This window comes from Oncorhynchus tshawytscha, unplaced genomic scaffold (genome assembly GCF_018296145.1).
Source record: "Oncorhynchus tshawytscha isolate Ot180627B unplaced genomic scaffold, Otsh_v2.0 Un_contig_5345_pilon_pilon, whole genome shotgun sequence".
NCBI classification, from domain to species: Eukaryota; Metazoa; Chordata; class Actinopteri; order Salmoniformes; family Salmonidae; genus Oncorhynchus; species Oncorhynchus tshawytscha.
The window spans coordinates 85,481-110,594 of NW_024609551.1; the positions used below are offsets into that span (position 1 = coordinate 85,481).

A 25,114-nucleotide genomic window follows, 5' to 3' on the forward strand; every position below is an offset into this window, starting at 1 on the left:
GGATTAGGTGTCCCTAACACTGCTATACACCAGGTTAATACTCTGTTGATGGATTAGGTGTCCCTAACACTGCTATACTCCAGGTTAATGCTCTGTTGATGGATTAGGTGTCCCTAACACTGTTATACTCCAGGTTAATACTCTGTTGATGGCTCTGTTGATGGATTAGGTGTCCCTAACACTGTTATACTCCAGGTTAATACTCTGTTGATGGCTCTGTTGATGGATTAGGTGTCCCTAACACTGCTATACTCCAGGCTCTGTTGATGGATTAGGTGTCCCTAACACTGTTATACTCCAGGTTAATGCTCTGTTGATGGATTAGGTGTCCCTAACACTGTTATACTCCAGGTTAATGCTCTGTTGATGGATTAGGTGTCCCTAACACTGCTATACTCCAGGTTAATGCTCTGTTGATGGATTAGGTGTCCCTAACACTCCTATACTCCAGGTTAATGCTCTGTTGATGGATTAGGTGTCCCTAACACTGCTATACTGTACATGCATGGACACTATACATAGGTAGGTACTGTGTGGGTTTACAGACTGGGACTCCTATTCACCCACAGCACACGGTTGTTCCTTCTTGCCTTTTGCATCAGAGTTCTGGGGGACCTCTGAAATAAGGTTGGATGAGAGACCATTCACTGTTAACCTTGTCTACTCACCTAATAATATATGGTGTCTCAGCCCCAGAGGTGTGTGGTCTTCTTCAGGCTCTCAGCCCCAGAGGTGTGTGATCGCCTCCAGTGTCTCAGCCCCAGAGGTGTGTGGTCTTCTCCAGTGTCTCAGCCCCAGAGGCGTGTGGTCTTCTCCAGTGTCTCAGCCCCAGAGGTGTGTTGTCTTCTCCAGTGTCTCAGCCCCAGAGGTGTGTGGTCTTCTCCAGTGTCTCAGCCCCAGAGGTGTGTTGTCTCCTCCAGTGTCTCAGCCCCAGAGGTGTGTGGTCTTCTCCAGTGTCTCAGCCCCAGAGGTGTGTGGTCTTCTCCAGTGTCTCAGCCCCAGAGGACTTTGTCTTCTCCAGTGTCTCAGCCCCAGAAGTGTGTTGTCTTCTCCAGTGTCTCAGCCCCAGAGGTGTGTTGTCTTCTCCAGTGTCTCAGCCCCAGAGGTGTGTGATCTCTTCCAGTGTCTCAGCCCCAGAGGTGTGTGGTCTTCTCCAGTGTCTCAGCCCCAGAGGTGTGTGGTCTTCTCCAGTGTCTCAGCCCCAGAGGTGTGTGGTCTTCTCCAGTGTCTCAGCCCCAGAGGTGTGTGGTCTTCTCAGCCCCAGAGGTGTGTTGTCTTGCAGTGTCTCAGCCCCAGAGGTGTGTGGTCTTCTCCAGTGTCTCAGCCCCAGAGGTGTGTGGTCTTCTCCAGTGTCTCAGCCCCAGAGGTGTGTGGTCTTCTCCAGTGTCTCAGCCCCAGAGGTGTGTGGTCTTCTCCAGTGTCTCAGCCCCAGAGGTGTGTGGTCTTCTCCAGTGTCTCAGCCCCAGAGGTGTGTGGTCACCTCCAGTGTCTCAGCCCCAGAGGTGTGTGGTCTTCTCCAGTGTCTCAGCCCCAGAGGTGTGTGGTCTTCTCCAGTGTCTCAGCCCCAGAGGTGTGTGGTCTTCTCCAGTGTCTCAGCCCCAGAGGTGTGTGGTCTTCTCCAGTGTCTCAGCCCCAGAGGTGTGTGGTCTTCTCCAGTGTCTCAGCCCCAGAGGTGTGTGGTCTTCTCCAGTGTCTCAGCCCCAGAGGTGTGTGGTCTTCTCCAGTGTCTCAGCCCCAGAGGTGTGTGGTCACCTCCAGTGTCTCAGCCCCAGAGGTGTGTGGTCTTCTCCAGTGTCTCAGCCCCAGAGGTGTGTGGTCTTCTCCAGTGTCTCAGCCCCAGAGGTGTGTGGTCTTCTCCAGTGTCTCAGCCCCAGAGGTGTGTGGTCTTCTCCAGTGTCTCAGCCCCAGAGGTGTGTGGTCACCTCCAGTGTCTCAGCCCCAGAGGTGTGTGGTCTTCTCCAGTGTCTCAGCCCCAGAGGTGTGTGGTCTTCTCCAGTGTCTCAGCCCCAGAGGTGTGTGGTCTTCTCCAGTGTGTGTTGAAAGCTTGTAAATAGTAACTGCTGAAACGTGGAATAGTGTCCCGTATCACTTGTGACCTTAGATGGGAATATTCCAAAATAAAAAATAAAAAAACAAATAAAAAATATGACTAAACAAAAATATGTGTCTATGTCAAAGTGAGACGGACGTTACAGGACGAAGAAGAGAGTGAAGAGGAAGACGAGTTTGAAGATGGTGGTGTAGGAGAGTGAAGAGAACAGGACGAGGATGAGGATGAGCAGAATGATGGGTTGAAACATCTAGGTGGGATTAATAAGGACGGCGAAGGAGGACGAGTCAGGACCAGGACGAGTCAGGACGGCGAAGGAGGACGAGTCAGGAAAACAGAATGGTAGAAAGACAGGAAGAGAGAACAGATTAAAAGCAGGTTAAACAATTTATTTTACTAGGCAAGTCAGTTAAGAACAAATTCTTATTTTCAATGACGGCCTAGGAACAGTGGGTTAACTGCCTGTTCAGGGGCAGAATGACAGATTTGTACCTTGTCAGCTCGGGGATTCGAACTTGCAACCTTTCGGTTACTAGTCCAACGCTCTAACCAATAGGCTACCCTGCCGCCCCAATACTGACATTCAGACCAAATAGAGGCCTGTCCTACAGTAGATGTAATACTGACATTCAGACCAAATAGAGGCCTGTCCTACAGTAGATGTAATACTGACATTCAGACCAAATAGAGGCCTGTCCTACAGTAGATGTAATACTGACATTCAGACCAAATAGAGGCCTGTCCCACAGTAGATGTAATACTGACATTCAGACCAAATAGAGGCCTGTCCTACAGTAGATGTAATACTGATTCAGATTCAGACCAAATGCCTGTCCTACATTACAGTAGATGTAATACTGACATTCAGACCAAATAGAGGCCTGTCCTACAGTAGATGTAATACTGACATTCAGACCAAATAGAGGCCTGTCCTACAGTAGATGTAATACTGACATTCAGACCAAATAGAGGCCTGTCCTACAGTAGATGTAATACTGACATTCAGACCAAATAGAGGCCTGTCCTACAGTAGATGTAATACTGACATTCAGACCAAATAGAGGCCTGTCCTACAGTAGATGTAATACTGACATTCAGACCAAATAGAGGCCTGCCCCACAGTAGATGTAATACAGACATTCAGACCAAATAGAGGCATGTCCTACAGTAGATGTAATACTGACATTCAGACCAAATAGAGGCCTGTCCTACAGTAGATGTAATACTGACATTCAGACCAAATAGAGGCCTGTCCTACAGTAGATGTAGAGGCCTGTCCTACAGTAGATCTGACATTCAGACCAAATAGAGGCCTGTCCTACAGTAGATGTAATACTGACATTCAGACCAAATAGAGGCCTGTCCTACAGTAGATGTAATACTGACATTCAGACCAAATAGAGGCCTGTCCTACAGTAGATGTAATACTGACATTCAGACCAAATAGAGGCCTGTCCTACAGTAGATGTAATACTGACATTCAGACCAAATAGAGGCCTGTCCTACAGTAGATGTAATACTGACATTCAGACCAAATAGAGGCCTGCCCCACAGTAGATGTAATACAGACATTCAGACCAAATAGAGGCCTGTCCTACAGTAGATGTAATACTGACATTCAGACCAAATAGAGGCCTGTCCTACAGTAGATGTAATACTGACATGTCCACAATGCATACTAAACAATGGACTATTACCGGCCAACGGAAACCCTGGTGTGCTTCTAACTATGTTCAACTTACAGACAGTGGTTCCTCCTCCTCTTTGTCCTCTGGCTTGGGGACATCCAGTCTGTCTATAAAACCCTGCAGCTCCTTCCTGAAGGCCTTCATCTGAGCGGTGATCCTGTACAACAACTCGTGCTCCCTGACGGTGCTCCCTTCCTCCTCGTAAAGCTCCCCGTTGGAGACCATATAGACCCGGGCCTCAGCCATGATGGTGCCGGTGTCTGCTATCAGCCTGTCGACGGTCCGGCCCAGCCGCTCTGCTTCTATACGGATGTCTACCATCTGCTGTCGGTCCTTCAGGCTGCGGGGGAGGAAACGGCCCTCGGGGGAGTAGAGGGTGCGGGTTGGGGTCATGCACCGGATGTTACGCACCTGGATTGGTAGGGAGACGGGATAACCTTAGCTTGTCAGCGTGTCAGCTTCACCGTATTTAATACACAAAGCATTATGGGTTACTGTGGTGATGCACGATGCTGTATCACCTCGTCCGAGTCGCTCTCCCCTCCGATGGGGCCTTCTCGTTTACGGTGGGGTGGGAAGCGCGATGAGGTGGAGGCGTCATCTCCTCCGTCACTCTCTGCGTCACTTTCCCGGGGGCTGGCCCTGATGCCCAGGTGTGACGCCAGGTCGTAGCGCTGCATGTTGGACAGCAGGACCCGGTTCTCATACTGCATCTGCATCACCTGTAGAGGTAAGGAGACAGGATAGCATTATGTTAGCGTCAGAGACAGGATAGCATTATGTTAGCCTCAGAGATGGATAGCATTATGTTAGCGTCAGAGACAGGATAGCATTATGTTAGCGTTAGAGATGGATAGCATTATGTTAGCGTTAGAGATGGATAGCATTATGTTAGCGTCAGCGATGGATAGCATTATGTTAGCATCAGAGATGGATAGCATTATGTTAGCATCAGAGATGGAAACCATTATGTTAATGTCAGAGATGATTAGCATTATGTTAGCATCAGAGATGGATTAGCATTATGTTAGCATCAGAGATGGAAACCATTATGTTAATGTCAGAGATGATTAGCATTATGTTAGCATCAGAGATGATTAGCATTATGTTAGCATCAGAGATGATTAGCATTATGTTAGCATCAGAGATGATTAGCATTATGTTAGCATCAGAGATGATTAGCATTATGTTAGCATCAGAGATTATTAGCATTATGTTAGCATCAGAGATGATTAGCATTATTTTAGCATCAGAGATGATTAGCATTATGTTAGCATCAGAGATGATTAGCATTATGTTAGCATCAGAGATGGATAGCATTATGTTAGCATCAGAGATGATTAGCATTATGTTAGCATCAGAGACAGGATAGCATTATGTTAGCTTCAGAGATGGAAACCATTATGTTAGTGTCAGAGATGATTAGCATTATGTTAGCATCAGAGATGGATAGCATTATGTTAGCATCAGAGATGGAAACCATTATGTTAATGTCAGAGATGATTAGCATTATGTTAGCATCAGAGATGATTAGCATTATGTTAGCATCAGAGATGATTAGCATTATGTTAGCATCAGAGATGGATAGCATTGTGTTAGCATCAGAGATGATTAGCATTATGTTAGCATCAGAGACAGGATAGCATTATGTTAGCTTCAGAGATGGAAACCATTATGTTAGTGTCAGAGATGATTAGCATTATGTTAGCATCAGAGATGGATAGCATTATGTTAGCTTCAGAGATGGAAACCATTATGTTAGTGTCAGAGATTATTAGCATTATGTTAGCGTCAGAGATGTTAGCATCAGAGATGGATAGCATTATGTTAGCTTCAACTGTCAGCTTCATTTCATGTCAATCAATTCAGGAGAGTAAACTGAAATTCCACTTCCAATGTGTTCTCACAGAGAAGCATGGAGGGAAATTGGAATTGCAATTCCAGGTAACTACCCGAATTGAAGGAATTAAAATGGAAGTGACCGCTAGAAACCCACACAGAGCATCGTGGGTAGTGTAGTCCATCTTGCTACCTCACCTTGCCACTCAGCTCGTTGATCTGTAGCCTGGCAGCCTTTAGCTCCTCCTGCAGGACCTCCACCTTGGCCCGGTCTGCAGCTGCCCCGGCGCCACCCCCTCCACCCCCGGCGCCGTGCCTGGAGCCCTCCTTGTACTTCAGCTTGTTCAGCTCCCCCGTCACCTAAAAGACAGATTTAGTAGTGGGGGGGGATTGAAACAGGATGTACTTTAAATTATAAAACTACCTTCTGTCAAAAAAAGAGCGGACCTAATGGGAACACAGCCCCCTGCAACCTTAACTCAAGTTCTGCCCTCAACTACGCTGAGTAAAACTAACTTAGCTTAAATCAGGCCTTCCCCCAAGAGGTACATGGTAAACCTTATGAGACCAGGTGTCCTTCCCCTAGGAGATACATGATAAACCTTATGAGACCAGGTGTCCTTCCCCTAGGAGATACATGGTAAACCTTATGAGACCAGGTGTCCTTCCCCCAGGAGATACATGATAAACCTTATGAAACCAGGTGTCCTTCCCCCAGGAGATACATGATAAACCTTATGAGACCAGGTGTCCTTCCCCCAGGAGATACATGATAAACCTTATGAGACCAGGTGTCCTTCCCCTAGGAGATACATGATAAACCTTATGAGACCAGGTGTCCTTCCCCTAGGAGATACATGATAAACCTTATGAGACCAGGTGTCCTTCCCCAGGAGATACATGATAAACCTTATGAGACCAGGTGTCCTTCCCCAGGAGATACATGATAAACCTTATGAGACCAGGTGTCCTTGAGACCAGGTGTCCCCAGGAGATACATGATAAACCTTATGAGACCAGGTGTCCTTCCCCCAGGAGATACATGATAAACCTTATGAGACCAGGTGTCCTTCCCCCAGGAGATACATGATAAACCTTATGAGACCAGGTGTCCTTCCCCAGGAGATACATGATAAACCTTATGAGACCAGGTGTCCTTCCCCCAGGAGATACATGATAAACCTTATGAGACCAGGTGTCCTTCCCCCAGGAGATACATGATAAACCTTATGAGACCAGGTGTCCTTCCCCCAGGAGATACATGATAAACCTTATGAGACCAGGTGTCCTTCCCCTAGGAGATACATGATAAACCTTATGAGACCAGGTGTCCTTCCCCCAGGAGATACATGATAAACCTTATGAGACCAGGTGTCCTTCCCCCAGGAGATACATGATAAACATTTTGAGTGGCCATTTGACCTGATGATACATTGCTACGAGGGGGTGTTGAGAGAGAGAGCTAAATGTGATCAGTAACGACACATACTCTACTATATGACTCACACGTAGAATGTAAACAGCTGCTTTCCAAATGGCACCCTATTCCCTAAATAGCACACTAGTTTCAACCAGAGCCCTTGGGTCCCTGGTCTAAAGTAGTGCACTATATAGGGAATAGGGTGCCATTTGGGACTAACACTGTTGTTCTCCTCTACATCCTGCAGTAGTAAGTAGTGCACTATATAGGGAATAGGGTGCCATTTGGGAGTCACCTTGTTGTTGTCCTCCTCTGCATCCTGTAGGTTCCTCCTAAGTAGCTCTGCCTCGTCCTCCACCAGCTGTAGCTGCTGTCTCAGCTCCCTGAGTTCCTCTCCCTGCTCCCTGCTGCAGCCATGCTCAGCCGAGCCTCCTGCCACCTCATCCCTGGCAATGCATCAATCAACACGTCAATCAACACATCAATCAATCAATCAATCAATCAATCAATCAATCAATACATCAATCAATACATTAATCAGTCAACACATCAATCAATCAATCAATACATTAATCAACACATCAATCAATACATCAATCAATACATTAATCAGTCAACACATCAATCAATCAATCAATACATTAATCAATACATCAATCAACACATCAATCAGTCAATACATCAACCAATACATCAATCAATCAACACATCAATCAATACATCAATCAATCAATACATCAATCAATCAACACATACATCAATCAATACATTAATCAACACATCAATCAACACATCAATCAATCAATACATCAATCTATACATCAATCAATACATCAATCAATACAGCAATCAATCAACACATCAATCAACACATCAATCAATACATTAATCAATACATCAATCAACCAATAAATACATTAATCAACACATCAATCAATCAATATATCAATCAATACATCAATCAACACATCAATCAACACATCAACCAATACATCAATCAATCAATACATCAATCAATACATCAATCAATACAGCAATCAACCAATAAATCAATCAATGCATCAATCACTCAATACATCAATAAATACATTAATCAATCAATACATAACTCAATGCATCAATCAATCAAATGTATCTTGTTTATTTACAAAGACATACGGAGATCTGAGAGGATTTGATTGGTATAAGCAAGATGGTGAAACTTCTATCTAGCCTATCAGAGAGCAGGGTGGAGCTACTACCATATTGCTGACACCTGTCAAATCCTCTCAGTGCATCAAGTCTATAGGGCGTAGGGTTTAGGGTTTAGGGGTCCATTGGGCCTACCTGTCTCTCATGTCCTCCAGTTCAGCCTTCAGTCCTCTATTCTCCACCTCCAGCTCTACGATCTTCCTCCCCAGGATGTTGGCTTCCTCCTCCACCAGTCTCAGTCTCAGTTTCAGCTCTGACTCCCGGGTGGTGGCTGGTCCTCCAGCCTCTCCCTTGGGCCCAGGGCTGTCCACATCCCCGTAGAAAGAGCGGTACTTCTGCAGCTCGTGTTCCAGCCGGTCCTTCTCCTTGTCAATTTTAGCCATTTTTTTCCTCATTAAAATGGCTTCCTCCTTGATGAAGGCTAGCTGGCATTTCAGATCTTCGTTGTCCTCCTGAGGAGAGAAGAAGAATGAAGAAGATATGTTTTGGTCTTGTCTCTCATCATTATAGTTTGACGAATAACAATGACGCCGTACCTCTATTGGAGTCTGTGGAATCCTTTTGTCCTTCTGAACATCCCTGCCTCCTCTCCTCTTCAGTGACAGCTGCAGAGAATACAGATGACATCACACCATCAGCCCACCTGTTACCTGTTGTACGTGACTGGTGGAATCTGTTGTGGACAGTTCATAAATGTACTTTACAGACAGACTGTCGATCATTAAAACACGACTCTCAGAACCTCTTAACTAACAAGCTTGTGATGAGTAACCAGGACCCTGTGTTAACTCCCTGAGCTATAACGTCTTCGTCTTTAGCTTGGCAGGCTAACACAGTGTTGTGGAGCACACAGGAGACCTGGGTTTGAACACAGACGGTCACATGACACTGCAGAACCTTGCCCTCCTTAACAGCAGGTGTCCTCATCACCTCCTTCTCCAGCTGGTTGTGCAGGGCCTGCTCGGTCACCTCCACCTAACCCTAAACCACCACCCAAAACCTCCCCTGTCTACCCCTAACCCTCCCTGCCCCCCCCCACATCACCTCACCCCTTCCCTCCCTCTCCCTCATCACCTCCTTGCCTTCTCCAGCTGGTTGTGCAGGGCCTGCTCGGTCACCTCCACCTAACCCTAAACCACCACCCAAAACCTCCCCTGTCTACCCCTAACCCTCCCTGCCCCCCACCTCCTCCTCCGTCTTCCCTCCCTCTCCCTCATCACCTCCTTGCCTTCTCCAGCTGGTTGTGCAGGGCCTGCAGGTCACCTCCACCTAAACCACCACACCTCCCCTCCTACCCCCAGCCCCCCCCACCCCCCCTTCCTCCCTCTCCCTCATCACCTCCTTGGCCTTCTCCAGTTGGTTTTGCAGGGCCTGTTTGGTCACCTCCACCTCTATCAGCTTTTGCCTTAGTTTCTCGTTCTCCTCCTCCGTCTTCGTCCTTTTCTCCTCCACATTCTCCAACTCATGGTGCAGGCGCACTGACACGTCCTTCGCTACCTAGAGGGGCGGGGGGACAGGGATAGGGGGCAGAGAAATAGGGAGGGAGGGGAGAGAGACAGGGAGAGGAGAGAGACAGGGAGGGAGAGGCAGAGAGACAGGGAGGGGGAGAGGCAGAGAGACAGGGAGGGAGAGGGAGAGAGACAGGGAGGGAGAGGCAGAGAGACAGGGAGGGAGAGGCAGAGAGACAGGGAGGGAGAGGGAGAGAGACAGGGAGGGAGAGGGAGAGAGAGACAGGGAGGGAGAGGCAGAGAGACAGGGAGGGAGAGGGAGAGAGGAGGGAGGGAGAGAGACAGGGAGGGAGGGGGAGAGAGACAGGGAGGGAGGGGGAGAGAGACAGGGAGGGAGGGGGAGAGAGACAGGGAGGGAGAGGAGAGAGACAGGGAGGGAGAGGCAGAGAGACAGGGAGGGAGAGGGCAGAGAGACAGGGAGGGAGGGGCAGAGAGACAGGGAGGGAGGGGAGAGAGACAGGGAGGGAGAGGCAGAGAGACAGGGAGGGAGAGGGAGAGAGACAGGGAGGGAGAGGCAGAGAGACAGGGAGGGAGAGGGAGAGAGACAGGGAGGGAGAGGCAGAGAGACAGGGAGGGAGAGGGAGAGAGACAGGGAGGGAGAGGCAGAGAGACAGGGAGGGAGAGGGAGAGAGACAGGGAGGGAGAGGCAGAGAGACAGGGAGGGGAGGGGAGAGAGACAGGGAGGGAGAGGAAAGGGAGAGGAAGAAAGACAGGGAGGGTGGGAAGAGAGACAGGGAGGGAGGGGGAGAGAGACAGGGAGGGAGAGGCAGAGAGACAGGGAGGGAGAGGCAGAGAGACAGGGAGGGAGAGGCAGAGAGACAGGGAGGGAGAGGGAGAGAGACAGGGAGGGAGAGGCAGAGAGACAGGGAGGGAGAGGGAGAGAGACAGGGAGGGAGAGAGACAGGGAGGGAGGGGAGAGAGACAGGGAGGGAGAGGCAGAGAGACAGGGAGGGAGAGGGAGAGAGACAGGGAGGGAGGGGGAGAGAGACAGGGAGGGAGGGGGGGAGAGAGACAGGGAGGGAGAGGGAGAGAGACAGGGAGGGAGAGGGAGAGAGACAGGGAGGGAGAGGGAGAGAGACAGGGAGGGAGAGGGAGAGACAGGGAGGGAGAGGGAGAGAGACAGGGGGGAGAGGGAGAGAGACGGGGAGGGAGAGGCAGAGAGACAGGGAGGGAGAGGCAGAGAGACAGGGAGGGAGAGGGAGAGAGACAGGGAGGGAGAGGGAGAGACAGGGAGGGAGAGGGAGAGAGACGGGGGAGAGGGAGAGAGACGGGGAGGGAGAGGCAGAGAGACAGGGAGGGAGAGGCAGAGAGACAGGGAGGGAGAGGGAGAGAGACAGGGAGGGAGGGCGAGAGAGACAGGGAGGGAGGGGAAAGGGGAGAGGAAGAAAGACAGGGAGGGTGGGAAGAGAGACAGGGAGGGAGGGGAGAGAGACAGGGAGGGAGGGGGAGAGAGACAGGGAGGGAGAGGGAGAGAGACAGGGAGGGAGGGAGAGGCAGAGAGACAGGGAGGGAGAGGGAGAGACAGGGAGGGAGAGGCAGAGAGACAGGGAGGGAGGGGGGGAGAGAGACAGGGGGAGGGAGAGGGAGAGAGACAGGGAGGGAGGGAGAGGCAGAGAGACAGGGAGGGAGAGGGAGAGACAGGGAGGGAGAGGCAGAGAGACAGGGAGGGAGGGAGGGAGGGAGAGAGACAGGGAGGGAGAGGGAGAGAGACAGGGAGGGAGAGGCAGAGAGACAGGGAGGGAGGGGGAGAGAGACAGGGAGGGAGGGGCAGAGAGACAGAGAGGGAGAGGCAGAGAGACAGAGAGGGAGAGAGACAGGGAGGGAGAGGCAGAGAGACAGGGAGGGAGAGGGAGAGAGACAGGGAGGGAGAGGCAGAGAGACAGGGAGGGAGAGGGAGAGAGACAGGGAGGGAGAGGGAGAGAGACAGGGAGGGAGAGGCAGAGAGACAGGGAGGGAGAGGAAGAGAGACAGGGAGGGAGAGGCAGAGAGACAGGGAGGGAGAGGCAGAGAGACAGGGAGGGAGAGGGAGAGAGACAGGGAGGGAGAGGCAGAGAGACAGGGAGGGAGGGGAGAGAGACAGGGAGGGAGGGGGGAGAGAGACAGGGAGGGAGGGGGAGAGAGACAGGGAGGGAGGGGCAGAGAGACAGAGAGGGAGAGGCAGAGAGACAGAGAGGGAGAGAGACAGGGAGGGAGAGGCAGAGAGACAGGGAGGGAGAGGGAGAGAGACAGGGAGGGAGAGGCAGAGAGACAGGGAGGGAGAGGGAGAGAGACAGGGAGGGAGAGGGAGAGAGACAGGGAGGGAGAGGCAGAGAGACAGGGAGGGAGAGGAAGAGAGACAGGGAGGGAGAGGCAGAGAGACAGGGAGGGAGAGGCAGAGAGACAGGGAGGGAGAGGCAGAGAGACAGGGAGGGAGAGGCAGAGAGACAGGGAGGGAGAGGCAGAGAGACAGGGAGGGAGGGGAGAGAGACAGGGAGGGAGGGGGAGAGAGACAGGGAGGGAGAGGAAAGGGGAGAGGAAGAAAGACAGGGAGGGTGGGAAGAGAGACAGGGAGGGAGAGTGAAGGGGAGAGGGAGAAAGACAGGGAGGGAGAGGGAGAGAGACAGGGAGGGAGAGGGAGCGAGACAGGGAGGGAGGGGGAAAGGGAGAGAGATGGGCCATGGTCTATTAGTATACATGGTCTATTAGTATACTATTAGTGTACAGTCCATTCTGAAAGTATTCTGACCACTTGACTTTTTCCACATTTTGTTACGTTACAGCCTTGTTCTAAAACGGATTAAAATGTTTTTTTTACCCTCACCAATCTACACACAATGACATCACAATACCCCATAATGACATCACAATACCCCATAATGACAAAGCAATACCCCATAATGGGATCACAATACCCCATAATGACATCACAATACCCCATAATGACAAAGCAATACCCCATAATGACATCACAATACCCCATAATGACAAAGCAATACCCCATAATGACATCACAATACCCCATAATGACATCACAATACCCCATAATGACATCACAATACCCCATAATGACATCACAATACCCCATAATGACAAAACAATACCCCATAATGACATCACAATACCCCATAATGACAAAGCAATACCCCATAATGACATCACAATACCCCATAATGACAAAGCAAAAACAAGTTTAAAAACCCCCAGAAATATCACATTTACATAAGTATTCAGACCATTTACTCAATTCTTTGTTGAAGCACCTTTGGCAACGATTACAGCCTTGCGTCTTCTTGGGTATGACGCTACAAGCTTGGCACACCTGTATTTGGGGAGTTTCTCCCATTCTTCTCTGCCGATCGGGTTGGATGGGGAGCGTCGCTGCACAGCTATTTTCAGGTCTCTCCAGAGATATTCAATCGGGTTCAAGTCTGGGCTCTGGCTGGGCCACTTAAGGACATTCAGAGACTTGTCCCGAAGCCACTCCTGCATTGTCTTGGCTGTATGCTTAGGGTCATTGTCCTGTTGGAAGGTGAACCTTCACCCGTCTGAGGTCCTGAGTGCTCTGGAGCAGGTTTTCATCAAGGATCTCTCTGTACTTTGCTCCGTTCATCTTTCCCTCAATCCTGACTAGTCTCCCAGTCCCTGCAGCTGGAAAAACATCCCCACAGCATAATGCTGCCACCACCATGCTTCACCGTAGGGATGGTGCCAGGTTTCCTCCAGACGTGACACTTGGCATTCAGGCCAAGGAGTTCAATCTTAGTTTCATCAGACCAGAGAATCTTTTTTCTCATGGTCTGAGAGTCCTTTAGGTGCCTTTTGGCAATTTCCAAGCGGGCTATCGTGTGCCTTTTACTGAGGAGTGGCTTCCGTCTGGCCTCTCTACCATAAAGGCCTGATTGGTGGAGTGCTGCAGAGATGATTGTCCTTCTTGATGGTTCTCCCATCTCCACAGAGGAACTCTGGAGCTCTGTCAGACTGACCATAAGTTTCTTGTTCACTTCCCTGACCAAGGCCCTTCTCCCCCTATTGCTCAGTTTGGCCGGGCGGCCAGCTCTAGGAAGAGTCTTTGTGGCTCTAAATTTCTTCCATTTAAGAATGATGGAGGCCACTGTGTTCTTGGAGACCTTCAATGGTGCAGAAATGTTTAGGTACCCTTCCCCAAGATCTGTGTCTCAACACAATCTTGTCTCTGAGCTATATAGACAATTCCTTCGACCTCATAGCTTGGTTTTTGCTCTGACATGCACTGTCAACTGTGGGACCTTATATAGACAGGTGTGTGCCTTTCCAAATCAGGTCTTATCAATTGAATTTACCACAGGTGGACTCCAATCAAGTTGTAGAAACATCTCAAGGATAATCAATGGAAACAGGATGCGCCTGAGCTCAATTTTGAGTCTCACAGGAAAGGGTCTGAATACTTATCTAAATAAGATATTCCTGTTTTTATTTTTATAAATTTGACAGGATTTCTTAAAACCTGTTTTCGCTTTGTCATTATGAGGTATTGTGATGTCATTATGGGGTATTGTGATGTCATTATGGGGTATTGTGATGTCATTATGGGGTATTGTGTGTAGATTGATGAGGATTTGTTTTTATTTAATCCATTTTAGAATAAGGTTGTAACGTAACAAAATGTGGAAAAGGTCAAAAGGGGTCTGAATACTTTCCGAATGCAATGCATATGTAACTGTACAGACACAAGCCTTATGGGAATAGAATGGCATTTGGATCACATCAAATTGCATTCATCACGTCCACAGTTTACAGCAGACACAGTCTAGACAACCTATGAGATATAGAGTCTAGACAACATTACCCTATGACAAATAGAGTCTAGACAACATTACCCTATGACACACCCTATGAGATATAGAGTCTAGACAACATTACCTTCAGGACACAACATATAACATATAGAGTCTAGACAACCTATGAGATATAGAGTCTAGACAACATTACCCTATGACATATAGAGTCTAGACAACATTACCCTATGACAAATAGAGTCTAGACAACATTACCCTATGACAAATAGAGTCTAGACAACATTACCCTATGACACACCCTATGAGATATAGAGTCTAGACAACATTACCTTCAGGACACAACATATAACATATAGAGTCTAGACAACATTACCTTATGACAAATAGAGTCTAGACAACATTACCTTCAGGACACACCCTATGACATATAGAGTCTAGACAACATTACCTTATGACAAATAGAGTCTAGACAACATTACCTTCAGGACACACCCTATGACATATAGAGTCTAGACAACATTACCTTCAGGACACAACATATAACATATAGAGTCTAGACAACATTACCTTCAGGACACAACATATAACATATAGAGTCTAGACAACATTACCTTCAGGACACACCCTATGACATATAGAGTCTAGACAACATTACCCTATGACAAATAGAGTCTAGACAACATTACCTTCAGGACACACCCTATGACATATAGAGTCTAGACAACATTACCTTCAGGACACACCCTATGACATATAGAGTCTAGACAACATTACCCTATGACAAATAGAGTCTAGACAACATTACCTTCAGGACACAACATATAACATATAGAGTCTAGACAACCTATGAGATATAGAGTCTAGACAAAATTACCTTCAGGACACACCCTATGAGATATAGAGTCTAGACAACATTACCTTCAGGACACAACATATAACATATAGAGTCTACACAACATTACCTTCAGGTCACACCCTATGAGATATAGAGTCTAGACAACATTACCTTCAAGACACAACATATATCATATAGAGTCTAGACAACCTATGAGATATAGAGTCTAGACAAAATTACCTTCAGGACACACCCTATGAGATATAGAGTCTAGACAACATTACCTTCAGGACACAACATATAACATATAGAGTCTAGACAACCTATGAGATATAGAGTCTAGACAAAATTACCTTCAGGACACACCCTATGAAATATAGAGTCTAGACAACATTACCTTCAGGTCACACCCTATGAGATATAGAGTCTAGACAAAATTACCTTCAGGACACACCCTATGAGATATCGAGTCTAGACAACATTACCTTCAGGACACAACATATAACATATAGAGTCTACACAACATTACCTTCAGGTCACACCCTATGAGATATAGAGTCTAGACAACATTACCTTATGACATATAGAGTCTAGACAACATTACCTTCAGGACACACCCTATGACATATAGAGTCTAGACAACATTACCTTATGACATATAGAGTCTAGACAACATTACCTTCAGGACACACCCTATGACATATAGAGTCTAGACAACATTACCTTGTGACATATAGAGTCTAGACAACATTACCTTGTGACATATAGAGTCTAGACAACATTACCTTGTGACATATAGAGTCTAGACAACATTACCTTGTGACATATAGAGGCTAGACAACATTACCTTGTGACATATAGAGGCTAGACAACATTACCTTCAGGTCCCACCCTATGACATATAGAGTCTAGACAACTTCAGGTATTTTAACAAACCTAACGCATTGGTAAATCTAAGCGCAGGCAGTAGGTTCATTGGTGTGTTAGAGATATTTTTGCTATTTTCACAATCTCATTTATTGGCGCACTTGCTGGCTTTGGCGCGAAAGGGCTTGGTTTTGATGAATAAACAAGTTGTGGGTGTCTCGAGGCTTAGCCCCTCACTGAAATGCAATGGTTCATTGGATCAGTGTAAAACTTTTGCACATACACTGCTGCCATCTAGTGGCCAAAATCTAAATTGCGCCTGTGCTGGAATAATACATTATGGCCTTTCTCTTATATTTCAAAGATGATGGTACAAAAAAATACAAAAAAACAGTTGTTTTTTTCTTTTAATTTTCTTCTACCAGATCTAATGTGTTATATTCTCCTACATTCCTTTCACATTTCCACAAACTTCAAAGTGTTTCCTTTCAAATGGTCTCAGTAATATCCATATCATTGCTTTAGGTCCTGAGCTACAGGAAGTTAGTTATCCTAGAGTCTAGACAGCGTTTTACCTTTAAGTCCTGCTCCAGGGCCCTCAGTAGCTCTCCGTCTACCTCTCCGGTCTGAGCGAACCGCATCCTCTTCCTCTCCGCCTTCCTCAGACGGTACTGGAGAATCCGGCAGTTCTTATTGGCTCGCTCCAGCTCGCGACGCATGTCCTGCAGCTGGCAGGCGTCCTCTTCGTAGAACGTGTCTCTCATCTCGTCCATCTCTGCTCTCATCTCCTCTATCTCAGTCTAATCGGAACGAATGAGAGAGAGAGAAAGAGAAAGATGGAGAGGGACACAGCAATTAGAGGAATCAATTCAACATTATAGAGGCAACAGCAAAGGCGTTATGCCCTATAGGGGCACAGGGGCACGTGCCCCTCAGATTTGTGCTGTTTAAATTTGATTTTTTTAAAGTATAAAAATAAAAGTACAAATGTTTTCTCTGTAATACAACTAGCAAGTTTTATGAAGAAATTGTATTTATTGTTATTATTATTTATTTATCAATTTTATTTATTATTATTATTATTATTATTATTATTTATTTATCTATTTGATTTATTATTATTTATTTATCAATTTGATTTATTATTATTATTATTATTATTTATTTATCTATTTGATTTATTATTATTATTATTATTATTATTTATCTATTTGATTTATTATTATTATTATTATTATTATTTATGTATCTATTTGATTTATTATTATTTATTTATCTATTTGATTTATTATTATTTATTTATCTATTTGATTTATTATTATTTATTTATCAATTTTATTTATTATTATTATTATTATTATTATTTATTTATCTATTTGATTTATTATTATTTATTTATCTATTTTATTTAGTTAGCCCAGATAGGTTCCCAATCTCCCAACCTCATAACTACCAAGGAGCCATTTTCTGGCTATCAAGTTAGAGTAGCTAGCTTGTCTAATTATCTTATCTATCCTGCTGGCAAGGTTGGTAGACTTTAGAAAATCAAGCAAAAACTAAATGTCCTGAATAAGACTCATATTTTTAGTTTCTTTAGTAAAAAGAACCACCAGTCAGGAGGATACAGACGTCTCAAGAGGTACGCTTAGATATGCAGAAAAAATACAAATTTTGGACATAGAATAAAGCATAATGATTATGGCTCTAGATTGCCGGGAAAAAGCTGTTTCAGGTGTTTGAAAAATGCTAAATTCTCCAATTTATGGACAGGGGCAAAGCCCCTCTCCGGAACCCCCCCCCCCAAGCCATCCTCATGTACTTTCTGCCTGGTGCATGACGCCCCTGGGCAACAGTATAAAGCATAGGCTGCTAAAACATGCTGTTATTTAAACCCATACAGATGTGACAGTGGCAGACATATATACATACCTTTAGTTCATCGTTTTCATCCTCCAGTTTCTCTATCTCCTCCTGAAATAGCTGGTCGGGCTCAGGTACCGGTTCGGGCTCGTTAACGATGGCCTCAGGGGAGAGATCCTCTGGTTCCGCCGTTTCCGTGACCGGCTCCGGTGGAGACGGTGTCTTCGCCTTCATCTTTCCTCCTCCTTTCTTTAAGCTTTTATTCAGGTGAAACTGGATCAGCTCCGACTGCAAACATCCCTCTCTCCAGAAGCCCGGGCCGCAGCCCACACTGCTCTTGCCGGAGCTCTTTTTGTTTCCGGTCGCTGTGCTGCTAGCCTCGCCTTCTCCTCCCCCTCCTCTCGGGTTATTGTTCTTCAATTTAGGAGATTTGGATGAACAAGGCTGATCAGAAACAACCCGTGTTGTATCCCCCTTCAAACACGATATATCAGTACAACGCGAGTCTTCAGACGGACTACTGCGCTCCTCTGCCGCTCCTCTGCCGCTCCCAGCCGCCGCCGCCGCCCTGGTCAACGTATGGATTTCAGCACCATCGGACTGGACAGGGACGGCGCCTGCCGCGCTTGCCGCGCCTTTGGAAGAAGAAGACAGTCTGTCTTTGCTGGTTGCCGTGGAGACCGGGGAGCTGCCGCGGTTGCCTCTCCCTCCTCCGCACTGCTTTGACGTGATGATCTTTGACGGAGTGCTGCTTTTCGGCGTCTCTTTAGATCCAATGTCTTTGCCGCCAGCCGGGGAGGAAGCGCGCTGTTGCTGCAGCTTTCTGTTGCTATTGTCCAGCTGGCTGCGGGAGTCGGCAGCGCCGCCCGAGGCAGGGTTCATGGTGTCATACAGAGAGGATGGACGTTCAGTTCAATAGCCTAGTCTACATCCACATCACCCAGACAGTCCCTCCCTGCGCTGTGAAAAAGAATCCAGTGAACACGTGAGGGACAAACGCAAACAAAAATAATCCAGTGAACACGTCGTTATTTGAGGGACAAACGCAAACAAAAAGAATCCGAGAAGCCGGTGGGGATCTGCTTTCATGCGTTTCTTCAAAGTAGACTCGAGTAGGCTAAACGAGAGGCCACTCTATTTTGAGAGGTGTTTAAATATAGAGCATATTTGAAATTCATATTTTATGTAAAGCGCACCTTCATAACAACACTGGCCCAATCCACCCACAATAAGGTTGCAGTAGAGGTAAACCATCTAAATCCAGCGTTTGAATCTCCCAACACCATCAGACTAGGCTACTAGCCCGCACAAACACGCAGGGAATGGCTGCAGTAATTGGAAATCTCATCAGCCAATTAAATTTCACTAGGCTGAAGCATGTGTCCAGCCATTCTACTGTAGATCTCTCTATCTCTCTCTCTCTCTCTCTCTCTCTCTCTCTCTCTCTCTCTCTCTCTCTCTCTCTCTCTCTCATTCTTTTAAAGACAGGGTTCTTCGGAGCCCTGACCTCTAGAAGTAAACATCGTCGAGAGGCTCGAGGGAAAGTGTTTTGAATATCTGTCCGGCTCGTGGCAGTCATTCCACTCCTGCCGTCCGACACGTCCGATGAGACTTACTTACTCAACCGGATGGAACGGATAAAACCGATGAGACATTACTCAACCGGATGGAACGGATAAACCCGCATATAAAGGAGCGAGCGACAGAAAAAAAGGGTCAATCTACACGATGCGAGCGCTGTTGTACACTCAATAGTTGAATACCGTATAGAATTCGATGGTCAGCCTAGTGTGTAGTCTAAATAGAGGTGAGTTTCCGACAGAAACCACACACACTGGGTCTAACGATCATCAAGATTCAAATTGATCGACACAATTAAAACCCTTTGTCCACTCTAAGCACAAAAATATATTGATGTTAATCGTACAAATAGAGTTATTCTTAACCAATGAAAACAATGAATATCATTTAAAGGGCATCTTACCAGCAGTATCCCGGCGACAGTGATGGGGAGGAGGAGAATTCCCCTCCTCTGAATCTCTGAGCGCACGGCCCCAACCACCAATGAAACTGTTTCAATGTACAGTACATTACGTCACCTCGGGGAGGGGCGCACAAAGAGACTAACCGGAAGATGAAGTTGGAAGTGCTTAGTTGGCACCTGGCACGACTCATGATGATATACACAAATAATGCATTCACTGAATGACGACCTGAAGATTTATGGCACCATAATTGGTGATAATGCCACCAAAACTACCTTGTTGATTTAAAGATTGTCAGAGAGAGAGAGAGATAGAGAGAGAGGCAGTCATATCAGAGGCTTTTGATGGTGGATAAACAAGGGGGTATCCCTCCTTGAATACGTGGTTCCTGTCTACAACCAGATGTATGGTTTGTTAAACTATGACATCAATGGTTTTGGTTTGGTGTACATTTAAGCATAATTCTGTTGCCATGCAGTTGGAAGGAGGCATATTCTATCACTCTGCCTCTGTGTTTCAAAACAAGCTGAGTACCAAAGACATCCAGCCAACATTGTCACTTTCCATTTATTCCTGACTTGTCACTGAGACTCTCTCTCTCTTTGTCTCTCCCTTTTTCTCTCTCTCTCTCTCTCTCTCTCTCTCTCTCTCTCTCTCTCTCTCTCTCTCTCTCTCTCTCTCTCTCTCTCTCTCTCTCTGTGTCTCTGTGTCTCTGTGTCTCTGTGTCTCTCTCTGTGTCTCTCTCTCTGTGTCTCTGTCTCTCTCTCTCTCTCTCTGTGTGTCTCTGTGTCTCTCTCTCTGTGTGTCTCTCTCTTTGTCTCTCTCTCTGTGTCTCTGTGTCTGTCTCTGTGTCTGTCTCTCTCTCTCTCTCTCTCTCTCTCTCTCTCTGTGTCTCTCTCTCTCTCTCTCTCTCTCTCTCTCTCTCTCTCTCTCTCTCTCTCTCTCTCTCTCTCTCTCTCTCTCTCTCTCTCTCTCTCTCTCTCTCTCTCTCTCTCTGTCTCTCTCTCTCTCTCTCTCTCTGTCTCTCTCTGCCTCTCTGTCTCTCTCTCTGTGTCTCTGTGTCTGTCTCTCTCTCTCTCTCTCTCTCACCCTTATCTCTCACCCTCCTGACACTAACTGGGGTTATCTCTCACTGGGGTTATCTCCCACCCTCCTCACACTAACGGGGGTTATCTCTCACCCTCCTCACACCAACTGGGGTTATCTCCCACCCTCCTCACACCAACTGGGGTTATCTCTCACTGGGGTTATCTCTCACCCTCCTCACACTAACTGGGGTTATCTCTCACTGGGGTTATCTCCAACCCTCCTCACACTAACTGGGGTTATCTCTCACTGGGGTTATCTCCCACCCTCCTCACACTAACTGGGGTTATCTCTCACCCTCCTCACACTAACTGGGGTTATCACCCACCCTCCTCACACTAACTGGGGTTATCTCTCACCCTCCTCACACTAACTGGGGTTATCTCTCACCCTCCTCACACCAACTGGGGTTATCTCTCACTGGGGTTATCTCCAACCCTCCTCACACTAACTGGGGTTATCTCTCACTGGGGTTATCTCTCACCCTCCTCACACTAACTGGGGTTATCTCCCACCCTCATCACAGTAACTGGGGTTATCTCTCACCCTCCTCACACCAACTGGGGTTATCTCCCACCCTCCTCACACTAACTGGGGTTATCTCTCACCCTCCTCACACTAACTGGGGTTATCTCTCACCCTCCTGACACTAACTGGGGTTATCTCTCACTGGGGTTATCTCTCACCCTCCTCACACTAACTGGGGTTATCTCACTGGGGTTATCTCTCACCCTCCTCACACTAACTGGGGTTATCTCTCACTGGTGTTATCTCTCACCCTCCTCACACTAACTGGGGTTATCTCTCACTGGGGTTATCTCTCACCCTCCTCACACCAACTGGGGTTATCTCCCACCCTCCTCACACCAACTGGGGTTATCTCTCACTGAGTTTATCTCTCACCCTCCTCACACTAACTGGGGTTATCTCTCACTGGGGTTATCTCCAACCCTCCTCACACTAACTGGGGTTATCTCTCACTGGGGTTATCTCTCACCCTCCTCACACTAACTGGGGTTATCTCTCACCCTCCTCACACTAACTGGGGTTATCTCTCACTGGTGTTATCTCTCACCCTCCTCACACTAACTGGGGTTATCTCTCACTGGGGTTATCTCTCAACCTCCTCACACTAACTGGGGTTCTCTCCCACCCTCCTCACACTAACTGGGGTTATCTCTCACTGGGGTTATCTCTCAACCTCCTCACACTAACTGGGTTTCTCTCCACCCTCCTCACACTAACCACCCTCCTCACACTAACTGGGGTTATCTCTCACCCTCCTCACACCAACTGGGGTTATCTCTCCACCCTCCTCACACTAACTGGGGTTATCTCTCACTGGGGTTATCTCCAACCCTCCTCACACTAACTGGGGTTATCTCTCACTGGGGTTATCTCCCACCCTCCTCACACTAACTGGGGTTATCTCTCACCCTCCTCACACTAACTGGGGTTATCACCCACCCTCCTCACACTAACTGGGGTTATCTCTCACCCTCCTCACACTAACTGGGGTTATCTCTCACCCTCCTCACACTAACTGGGGTTATCTCTCACTGGGGTTATCTCTAACCCTCCTCACACTAACTGGGGTTATCTCTCACTGGGGTTATCTCTCACCCTCCTCACACTAACTGGGGTTATCTCCCACCCTCATCACAGTAACTGGGGTTATCTCTCACCCTCCTCACACCAACTGGGGTTATCTCCCACCCTCCTCACACTAACTGGGGTTATCTCTCACCCTCCTCACACTAACTGGGGTTATCTCTCACCCTCCTCACACTAACTGGGGTTATCTCTCACCCTCCTCACACTAACTGGGGTTATCTCTCACCCTCCTCACACTAACTGGGGTTATCTCTCACTGGTGTTATCTCTCACCCTCCTCACACTAACTGGGGTTATCTCTCACTGGGGTTATCTCTCACCCTCCTCACACCAACTGGGGTTATCTCCCACCCTCCTCACACCAACTGGGGTTATCTCTCACTGAGTTTATCTCTCACCCTCCTCACACTAACTGGGGTTATCTCTCACTGGGGTTATCTCTCACCCTCCTCACACTAACTGGGGTTATCTCCCACCCTCCTCACAGTAACTGAGGTTATCTCTCACCCTCCTCACACCAACTGGGGTTATCTCCCACCCTCCTCACACTAACTGAGGTTATCTCTCATCCTCCTGACACTAACTGGGGTTATCTCTCACTGGGGTTATCTCTCACCCTCCTCACACTAACTGGGGTTATCTCTCACTGGGGTTATCTCCAACCCTCCTCACACTAACTGGGGTTATCTCTCACTGGGGTTATCTCTCACCCTCCTCACACTAACTGGGGTTATCTCTCACCCTCCTCACACTAACTGGGGTTATCTCTCACTGGGGTTATCTCTCACCCTCCTCACACTAACTGGGGTTATCTCCCACCCTCCTCACACTAACTGGGGCTATCTCTCACTGGGGTTATCTCTCACCCTCCTCACACTAACTGGGGTTATCTCCCACCCTCCTCACACTAACTGGGGTTATCTCTCACTGGGGTTATCTCTCAACCTCCTCACACTAACTGGGGTTCTCTCCCACCCTCCTCACACTAACTGGGGTTATCTCTCACCCTCCTCACACCAACTGGGGTTATCTCCCACCCTCCTCACACCAACTGGGGTTATCTCTCACTGGGGTTATCTCCAACCCTCCTCACACTAACTGGGGTTATCTCTCACTGGGGTTATCTCCCACCCTCCTCACACTAACTGGGGTTATCTCTCACCCTCCTCACACTAACTGGGGTTATCACCCACCCTCCTCACACTAACTGGGGTTATCTCTCACCCTCCTCACACTAACTGGGGTTATCTCTCACCCTACTCACACCAACTGGGGTTATCTCTCACTGGGGTTATCTCCAACCCTCCTCACACTAACTGGGGTTATCTCTCACTGGGGTTATCTCTCACCCTCCTCACACTAACTGGGGTTATCTCCCACCCTCATCACAGTAACTGGGGTTATCTCTCACCCTCCTCACACCAACTGGGGTTATCTCCCACCCTCCTCACACTAACTGGGGTTATCTCTCACCCTCCTCACACTAACTGGGGTTATCTCTCACCCTCCTGACACTAACTGGGGTTATCTCTCACCCTCCTCACACTAACTGGGGTTATCTCTCACCCTCCTCACACTAACTGGGGTTATCTCTCACTGGTGTTATCTCTCACCCTCCTCACACTAACTGGGGTTATCTCTCACTGGGGTTATCTCTCACCCTCCTCACACCAACTGGGGTTATCTCCCACCCTCCTCACACCAACTGGGGTTATCTCTCACTGAGTTTATCTCTCACCCTCCTCACACTAACTGGGGTTATCTCTCACTGGGGTTATCTCCAACCCTCCTCACACTAACTGGGGTTATCTCCCACCCTCCTCACAGTAACTGAGGTTATCTCTCACCCTCCTCACACCAACTGGGGTTATCTCCCACCCTCCTCACAACTGGGGTTAACTGAGTTTATCTCTCACCCTCCTCACACTAACTGGGGTTATCTCTCACTGGGGTTATCTCTCACCCTCCCCACACTAACTGGGGTTATCTCCCACCCTCCTCACAGTAACTGGGGTTATCTCTCATCCTCCTGACACTAACTGGGGTTATCTCTCACTGGGGTTATCTCTCACCCTCCTCACACTAACTGGGGTTATCTCTCACTGGGGTTATCTCCAACCCTCCTCACACTAACTGGGGTTATCTCTCACTGGGGTTATCTCTCACCCTCCTCACACTAACTGGGGTTATCTCTCACCCTCCTCACACTAACTGGGGCTATCTCTCACTGGGGTTATCTCTCACTGGGGTTATCTCTCACCCTCCTCACACTAACTGGGGTTATCTCCCACCCTCCTCACACTAACTGGGGTTATCTCCCACACTCCTCACACTAACTGGGGTTATCTCTCACCCTCCTCACACTAACTGGGGTTATCTCTCACCCCCCTCACACTAACTGGGGTTATCTCCACCCT

At 47.8% G+C, this 25,114-nt stretch overlaps 1 protein-coding gene across 2 annotated transcripts; it reads right to left on the minus strand.

The window, feature by feature from the left end:
* Window positions 1-1,281: 1,281 nt before the first annotated feature.
* On the minus strand, window positions 1,282-20,082 carry LOC112236780 (protein SOGA3). Of its 2 annotated transcripts, none has more exons than XM_042315852.1 (11): window positions 19,997-20,082; window positions 18,082-18,972; window positions 16,728-16,952; window positions 9,527-9,685; window positions 8,725-8,793; window positions 8,324-8,640; window positions 7,293-7,443; window positions 5,776-5,937; window positions 4,260-4,460; window positions 3,793-4,149; window positions 1,282-2,096 (listed from the first exon to the last, which is right to left on the minus strand). In XM_042315852.1, exons 2-11 carry the CDS (start codon window positions 18,892-18,894, stop codon window positions 2,001-2,003), a joined length of 2,550 nt encoding a protein of 849 aa, XP_042171786.1. In that variant the 5' UTR covers window positions 18,895-18,972; window positions 19,997-20,082; the 3' UTR covers window positions 1,282-2,000. The 2 variants fall into 2 exon arrangements, with proteins under 2 accessions (XP_042171786.1, XP_042171785.1); XM_042315851.1 differs by having other exon boundaries at window positions 1,282-2,300.
* Between the last annotated feature and the right edge of the window lie 5,032 nt (window positions 20,083-25,114).

What these genes read in the sequence shown, in the direction of transcription:
- LOC112236780 (XM_042315851.1), bottom strand. Translation starts at nt 18,894, where the DNA reads ATGAACCCTGCCTCGGGCGGCGCTGCCGACTCCCGCAGCCAGCTGGAC. An exon ending in CTGGAGGACATGAGAGACAG is followed by an intron (nt 7,444 to 8,323) that starts GTAGGCCCAATG and finishes ATGCATTGCCAG; the next exon opens with GGATGAGGTGGCAGGAGGCT. An exon ending in AGGAGGAGGAACCACTGTCT is followed by an intron (nt 2,301 to 3,792) that starts GTAAGTTGAACA and finishes AATCCCACCTAG; the next exon opens with ATGTTTCAACCCATCATTCT.